The following is an 8,172-nucleotide window of genomic DNA, read 5'->3' on the forward strand; positions in this document are numbered from 1 at the left end:
TCGTCGTCGTCGTCGTTTGCTGATTGTTGTTGCTCTGCTCGGTCAGACGTTTGTCCGGCTCCATGATTTTCGCGATCGAGAAGGTCAAGTTCTTGCACGGCGCCGGTGAGGTAACTCTCTCCGGTGGGAGGCTGGTCGGTGTTTCGCTCGCCATTGTGCTGCCGGTCGAGAACGGTTGCATGGTAGAGATCCTGCAATCAGGGAACAGGAATCGAGATCAAGTTTTCCAATTTTCCAAGATCGACGAACAAAAATACTCTCTAATAATTTTAATATAATTTTGTTCGAGGTGATGGGACGGGAGAAGAAACGGAATCGAGGAGAGAAGGGAAGAACGATGTCGTTTGAAAATTTCTCCTTAACCGAATCGATTGGTCAATTGGTGGTGGGCAACGACGCGAAGCATGGAGGGGAATAGCCAAATCATGGCGATCAATTTGATGATTTCGAGGACTCGGTCGTTAGTGGCCGCTACGATCCTCCCTTCGCAGAAGTCTGTTAGTGTTTTGATGCGCGTACGCACCAAAGAGAGAGAAGGAACGGGACGGAACCCACATGTCAAAGGCGAATCCGAGCGAAACATGTGGTACCGCTATTATATCCGCTCAATTGGCCCTCGTGTTGACATAAAAAAAAAAGCACGGTTCGCATTGAACGATGGGGGCTGGGCGCAAACGTCGAAACGACGACGGAGGGAATGCCCTATTTCGCACTTCGCGCTTCGAGCCAAACATCGTTGACTTCCATCTTCCTCGTCCAATCATCGTAAAACGTAATTCGAACGAATTTTTTATACATGGCGCGATGTGCAAGAATGGATAAAATTCGCGTTAATCGCGAATCCAACGATAGAATCCTTCGATGCGTGTAATCACGTATGCGTACGCAATTTGAATGTTGATTCGCGCGCAAAAATAGCATGAATATACTGGTAGCCATTAAGCATGTGCAACATGGAAAAGGGAGATGAATGGCGGGGCTGAATGAGTCGCGAAATGGTCAGCACAGTTGAAGAGCAAGCTTCCCCGAGGTATCATGGAAGGTTTGCACGGACGAAAAGTAGAAATGTTTGCTCCGTAGAATAGCGTTATGTTTGGACTTGGAATGACGGTTGGAATTGGATAGGACTGGTGGTTTTGTAAAACACTCGTTTCTTCGTCTTTTCCGAACTTTACGAGTCTCTTCGCAAGAAGAAAGGAAGAAGAGGGAGAAGAAGAAAAGGAAGAAGAAAAGGAGGAAGAGAAAGAAGCATACGTGAATTCTAAAATTCTAAAAATCTGAATCTTACACGATGAAAAATCGATGAAAAGAAAAAAAATGGGAAAATTTAATAAGCGAAAAGCGCGAAGCGAAAATTCGAATGGCAACAATGAAAATATCCGATATCGGGGAGAGAGCAAACATGTTGCTTAACCACGATGAAAAATGCATGCTTCCAGAAACGATGGAAATACCGAACCCCCGTCGACAGGGTGGAATATGACGCAGTGGTTCTGCCCAAAAGCTCCGCCCATTAGCCGGTACCTTTCGATTGTCCCACAGCGAAAGGCAGCCCTAATAACCAGGGAACAAGGAGCGGAAAAGCAAGGCCGGTGTGAGAAGCGAGGCTCGAGAAGGGAAACGATCTCCTCGCGTAACCCCCGAAACGCCCCTATGACCTATAGAAAACCGTAGACTCCGACTTTGTCGTCATGGAGCCGCGCAACTGTCGTCGTAAATCACAAAAGCTATGATTATGCGTCTTCGAGCACTTCGAAACGTAAGCCTCGTCTCGAACCACCCCCCTTCCTTCGCGTTGACTTCGATTTCCATCCCCTTCCTTGCGTAATTTCTTTCAAACACTTTTCCCATAATCTCTCACTTTTCTCCCCCTTAAATGAATAGGTGAATCTTGTCCATTTACTTTTTAGTTACACTTTTCTCGCTCATTCGTTTGTCTTTTTTTCACTTCTTTTCCTGTTTCTCACCCTTTCCCGTTACATTTCCTCTCGCTCTCTTCCTCTTTCCTTCTTTTTCTTCTTTTTCTTCTTCCTTCTCCTCCTCCTCTTCTTCTTCTCCTCTTGGTTTTTCTTTGCACCGTGTTCTTTGCACGCTTTTACGATTCAAATGTACGCTCTCTCTCTCTCTCGCACTGAACGTGGTGTCACGCTGACTCCCTCCTTCCTTGTTCCTCGCACTCTACATAGGCAGACCCCTCACTCGGTATGTATCCATCATTCTCTTCCTCTTTCTGGCTTATCGTCACTTGCCGTTTTCTAACCCGTTGCAGCCGACACGGGGCGAGAAGAAGACACAAAATGCAGGGTGAAAGGGTGGGGAACGAGGCGACAGGATTGGCCAACGGATCTATCACCCTCGCAAAAGTGATACGAGAGGGGAGAATCGTATGGGACGTGGTGGGGGTTAGTATTGTTACAGTACTTAACGAGCGGTCGAGGTAATCAGTATTGCTCCTTGCGGCAGCCAACAATTCTGCCAATTTGCTTCAATCTCCACTCTCAAGTATGGCCGACTCTGCTTCGGGACCATTTTGTTTCCTTTCTCGCGCGATTGGTATCGATTTGTCTGAAATTTGCTAATTTTTCTTTCACCGCTTTTTCTTCGCTTACTTACTTCTTATATCTCTCCTCCCTCGCCTCGTTCTTTATTATTTCGATTGAAATTTTCACGACGATTTTTATTTGCACGTTAATTAGCATGGAAGAATCGAAGAAGAATTTCGGGGACGCGCGAGGGACGTTAGAAGGTCGATAGAAGGGTTGAAGACGATAGCCAGCCAGGTTTCGTGAGCCACTCCTGAATGATGAACACCTCCGTTACCATTTCCATTCCCGTCAGGTGAAGAGTTGGCGTTAAATGTACAAAGTTTACCGATGCGATTACAAATCGTCGGAAGAATTCAATCACCTACAGTAAACTATCAAACGGTAACGGACGAATGGAAGCTGAGGAAAGTTGAAGCGGTTGGAAGAAACTTGAAATGGCTTTGCAAATTTACCCGTCCCGTTGTCGACTCATTAATTATCTCCTCTCTTAACGAAGTGGAACGATCAAACTTTCGTTTTCTTATTCCACTTGCTTCCAACGGTTGCCTCCGTTGTCACGATGCGAGCATTATTGCGGTTTGAACCGGTTGAACGTTTCAAATATCGCAAAATCTAACGTGGAAAATTGTAAATAAAAAAATGGAACGTTTTCGAGATGGACATCGATTTATCAAGATAATACACCGGTTAACCTCGATAAGCAAGGATGATTCGAATCAGCGAGACTCCCCAATATGAACATTCCGAATCGGAAGGGGTGAAAGTGGGCGGATAGGAGTTTTGCGTGTACGGAGTGCATCAATCAGCGAGTCCTTCTGCGAATAATACCGGTTCATGAGGTCACACGCCTATCGCTCTTTTCTCTTAAGTGGCGATAAGGGAATAAATTGGCCCTGACGAATTTTGTCGCTTAAACTTTCTTATATTTATCTGTGGCGGCTTACGTACCTATGAATGACGATAAAAAAACTGTATCTCACGCGTGTGATCTACTTTTCCAAAAATAGAATGGAAAGGAGGGGCACGACGACGGGTGACACATTTTTTGTTGGAATTAAAAAACACGGATTTTCCCGGATTTTCTTGTCAGACGTGACAGAAACGACGCAATTTTCGCAAATGAAGACACCGTGTAATTTTTATTAGAACGTCTGAAAAGTTTGTGCAACGTCTTTGGTGTGGAAGAGGCCCATTAGCCCGAGCCACCCTCATTGTTCCATCCCTGACACTCGGCCTTCCGTGATATGGCGCGTGAACGGTTGACATATAATTAGCATTTGGGGTAACGAAAGCTCGACTGAGGATGACAGGAGGCACAATACACACCCACTTGGTTATCCTCTGTCCCATAACTCGGCCACAAAACCCGCCCTTTCTCTCCCGTTCCCAAAGAGCGTGTCGCGTAAGCCGATTCGAAAATTAACCGGCTTATAATCTTTCCAAGCGATTCTTCGATTCTCTCCGCGAAACACTATTCTTCTTCTTCCTCTTCCTCTTCTTCTTCTTCTTCCTCTTCTTCTTTTCTCTCCGTTTCTCTTTATCTTCGATTATTTCGAATAATTTTTTCGCCAATTTTGCAGGATGCCAACCGGATGCAATGGAAGAGAGGGAAAACTTGGATAGTTAAATTTTGTATTGGAACGCGAGGGTGGTGGTAAACCGGGCGGAATTTGAATCGCAATTGTACGTGGAGAACGAGGGTGAAATGAAAACGATCTCGCGCGTTCTTTTTTTCCCAGGGAATTTAAACGCGCACCATGACTCCTGATTTCGAAGTTTCGCGTTATGAGGAGGACTCGCCGAGAGGGTGATTTAAAGTTAATTGGAGAGTGGCGGTGGCAGAGGCGTAGAGAGAGAGAGAGAGAGAGAGAGAAGGGGGAGAGGGGGCGAAGAGGAATAAATTGCGAGTCGCCTCGCACGGATCGGAAAGAAGGGGAAGGAGGGGGCTCCCCGGTGTTATATTGCGCCGCGCCGTGTATTCTGAATTAAGTCGCTCAGTTGTGCGCCGTTTACTTTGCTCCTCGACTGCTCTCGAATCGTGTACGAGAGGGGAAAGGAGGAGGAGGAGGGAGGGAGGGAGGGAGAGAGGGAGGATGGCTTAATTTTAAGGAAACTTTGCACCCGTTCCACCAAGTTTAATTCTATCCGTCGAACAACCTTCCAACCGTGTCCAACGACATGTCCCGATAATTGTGCCCGAAAATTGCCTTTCGTGTATCACTAGACTATATATATATCCCGCCTATCTGATAGTTTTAAATTTCGTTTGAAACGTTGGCCCAACTTCGAGTTGCGACTGGAAAAAAAAATTTAATCGCGCAGAGATAGAGGTTTATATGTATAGATATTTCATGGAAATCGGAGAGAGAGAGAGAGAGAGAAAGAGGAACGAATTATTCGATGGAATTTCACAAAATTGGAGAGCATGTATTATCGAGTATTGTTTGAGGAAAAAAGTAAAAAAAAAAGAAAACTCGCTCGACAGAGACAAAATTTCAGTGGGAAAACGGAGCGAAGGACAAAAGGCGCATTGTTTAAAACGAAAACGAAGTGATTCCAGAGAGCCCTGCGTATGAGCAAGCGTGCAAGGGTCGGATAAAAAAAAAAAAAGAAAAAAAAAAATTGGTGCCCACGTGCGTGGCCGTATGAATACGGGCGGCTTTCCAAAATGGCAACGAGTCCCGCTGGGCTCGATGCATCTCGAATTCACGTAGTTCGACGTATCGTCGAGTCGAGCAGGGTTGGCGGGGGGTTCACAGCTGCGCAGTCTACGGGGGTTTGTTACCCCTCGCCCCGTGCCGTTTCAACTCCCGGTTGGAACACCTCGTTATCACCGATTCGTCGTTTCTTCCCTTAAGTTCAATCCACCTATCTTGTTAACAATTTTCAAATCTTTTTCTTCATCTTAATCGTTAGAGGTGGCGTCTCTTTCGATCTCTTTCGATCTCTATTCTAATTCAAAATTGAATTGGTTATCACGTTACGTTTAAATAATCGTGTGTTTAATTTGTTAATCGTTGAATCTCAATGGCTTGCAAACTGGTTTGTTTATCGAGAAACAAACACAAAGGAGGCTGTGGATTAAATACAAGAGTGCACACGTGCCGTTTGCCGTGACGCGAGTTCACGATCGCCACAGCGGGCGCCTCGGGTTCGCCGTTTGTGCGCGTTCATTTCGCATTTTTCGGCGTCGTTACCGCGCCCCGCTGACAAAAGCCGCGTAACTCGAGATCGACCGGCCTTCGCCGAGCATAATGACGATCGCCAACGACGATCATAATAGTCTCACGGAATAATAAGTGGGATAAAAGTCAGGAAAACAATTGGCACCGCCATTGTCACTTCGCGGCCCATTCAGCCACCCCACAGCCCTGTTTGCGTTCACCTCGTTTTGTCGAGGAACTCCTCGGACGCGATGGGAAACGTTCGCTCTCGCAATAGAGGAAATCAAATTATTATCGACTCGCTTATAACGACTATGATCGCTTCGACCTCCTCCGGCTCGTCGATCGAATAGCGGACTTTTCTGAAAGGATCTTTTTAATACGAAAAAAAAAAAATAAAAAAATAAAAAATATATAGATCGACGCGCAAATCAATGGAAAACAGGGAAAAAATTATCGGTGCCTCGCACAAGTTCTCTTCCCATTTATAATTCCATAATTGTTTAATAGCTTTAATTTCTAAACTCTAGAACGAAATTCTTATCGTCATTTCTATCGTCATTCTTATCGTCAAATTCTTTCGCCAGCCTCGTAGAGTCTTGTTTCTCCTTTATTCTTATTCCCAGCCGCCCTCCTCCCACCACCACTACTAGTCTAGACAATGTACATTTACAAAAGAGGTTTTTCGTCAAGCGCGTTACGTACACAGAAACGGTGGTACGTCTGCAAGCGCCCTTCCGCCGCTTCCGCTCGCGCTATTGAATCGCGCGATCACGATTCTCGAAGGAAGAATGGACCAAACTCGACACCGCACCAGGGGATACTGCAAAGATGGATAGGGGTGGCACCGGAAGTCTTGCGTGCCATTTGCCTCGTACGACATACTTATCCACGTCTTCAAGAATCATCAGGATGGTGAAGGAAGGGAGTCTTGTTGAGTGGCGCGTGCCCCGCCGCCTCCGGATTTTCGAGTCTATAGTCTACCTTTCAAATGATCAACCTCCGTGTCGTATCGTATTTTTCTTTTGAATAAAATGACGAACAGATGACGAACAACGCCCTCTTTTCCAGACATCAAACCATCGGTTAAATCTTTCGGCCAATCTTTTTCCATTTCACTTCGCACTTCATCGACGATTTGCGATACGAAATCATTCGTTCGAAATTCATCATCGAAGAATTATTAAAATTTGGAAGAAATCTTTCGTATTCCTAAATTTCTGAATTTCGTAAATTTTTTTTATTTTACGAGACAATCGGCAAAAAAGATATTTTGAATATAATTCAATATAAATATTTCATTGCAACAAGGAATAAATTTACACGATCACGAATCGCTCCAAGATGCCATAGACGCTTCATCGACAAAAACGTGAATTAAATACGAATATGTGTTCGAGACGAAACACGGTGGCAGGTTTCCCGTAATTTGCTAGGATAGTTGATCGAGAGAGTTCACCGTGCCTCGTGTTTCTCGAAATCGGGAAATAAATTTCCTTAGGCACGAACGCGAGCGAGCAAAGGGGGCTAGGGCATGAATAGTCACACGCAAATCCCGTCACGGCTATTGGTTCCTTATCAGATATCAGTTATGTGCTCGATTTGGGGTGCGTGCAGCCTATTACATCTGTGATCCATTGATAAGCACGTCAAATCCGCCAACAACACACTCCTGCCCGGGCGAACCGGCATTCGAAGCCCCTCGAAAACCGCACTTCCTCGCTACTCGAATCGATTACCGAGACCTTCCCGCGATTCGAGTAGCTTCGATTCAACCTGTCTTACTGCGTGTCTCAATCACTCGTCCCTCTTCCCCTCCATCCCTCCTCCCTTCTCCTCTACCAAATTATTATCAACTTCTCTCTTCATCGTTTCCAAAGTTCGAGCATCATCTCATTGATCGTGCGTACGACTTTCGATCGGAAATCGGCCGATCTGTTATTCAGAGATTATAGAAAGAGTGAAAAAAAAAGAAAAAAACGGAAAGAGAAGAAGGAGAAGAAGGCGTATGAGAAAAATCGCGTTCGTTACGATCGCGCGTATCCCCTTTCAAGGGTTAAGTCTACCGATTCTGACGGGTTAAAGTGTTGGAAAGAACTGGTTGGACGGCTGCCATCTGCCACCCCCAACCCCCGGGGGGGTTTCTAACGGAGGACGCAGAAGCAGAGAGTTCAGAATTCTCGCGAGTGGCTTGGACGGCTCAATGCCTTTAACCGTCTCTTGGCTACCCTCGAGAAACCACCCTCTTCCTCTCTTCCTTCTCTTCCCTCTCTTCCCCATTCTCTTTCTCTCTCGTCTTTATTCCATCGTGAACCATAACGCTTTTCGTACAAGATTATACAGGATATTACGCATTAAATGTCGCAATTCGTTCTTTCGCCCTTTCTCTCTCGATCCCTACGTCTCTCTCTCTCTCTCTCTCTCTCTCTCTCTCTCTCTCTCGTCTCGTTCGAACGTTCAAA

General features: G+C 45.6%; 1 protein-coding gene across 1 annotated transcript in view; it reads right to left on the reverse strand.

The window, feature by feature from the left end:
* The window catches only part of LOC102676541 (fez family zinc finger protein erm-like), a 22,875-nt gene that overhangs the window by 2,706 nt on the left and 11,997 nt on the right, over nucleotides 1-8,172 (reverse strand). The window contains exon 2 of the mRNA XM_006609567.2: nucleotides 2-191. Within this exon, the coding sequence (XP_006609630.2) occupies nucleotides 2-181 (180 nt within the window). The 5' untranslated portion in view covers nucleotides 182-191. The remainder of the gene's footprint in view (nucleotide 1; nucleotides 192-8,172) is intronic.

Source organism: Apis dorsata, unplaced genomic scaffold, assembly GCF_000469605.1.
Source record: "Apis dorsata unplaced genomic scaffold, Apis dorsata 1.3 scaffold_58, whole genome shotgun sequence".
Taxonomy (NCBI): domain Eukaryota; kingdom Metazoa; phylum Arthropoda; class Insecta; order Hymenoptera; family Apidae; genus Apis; species Apis dorsata.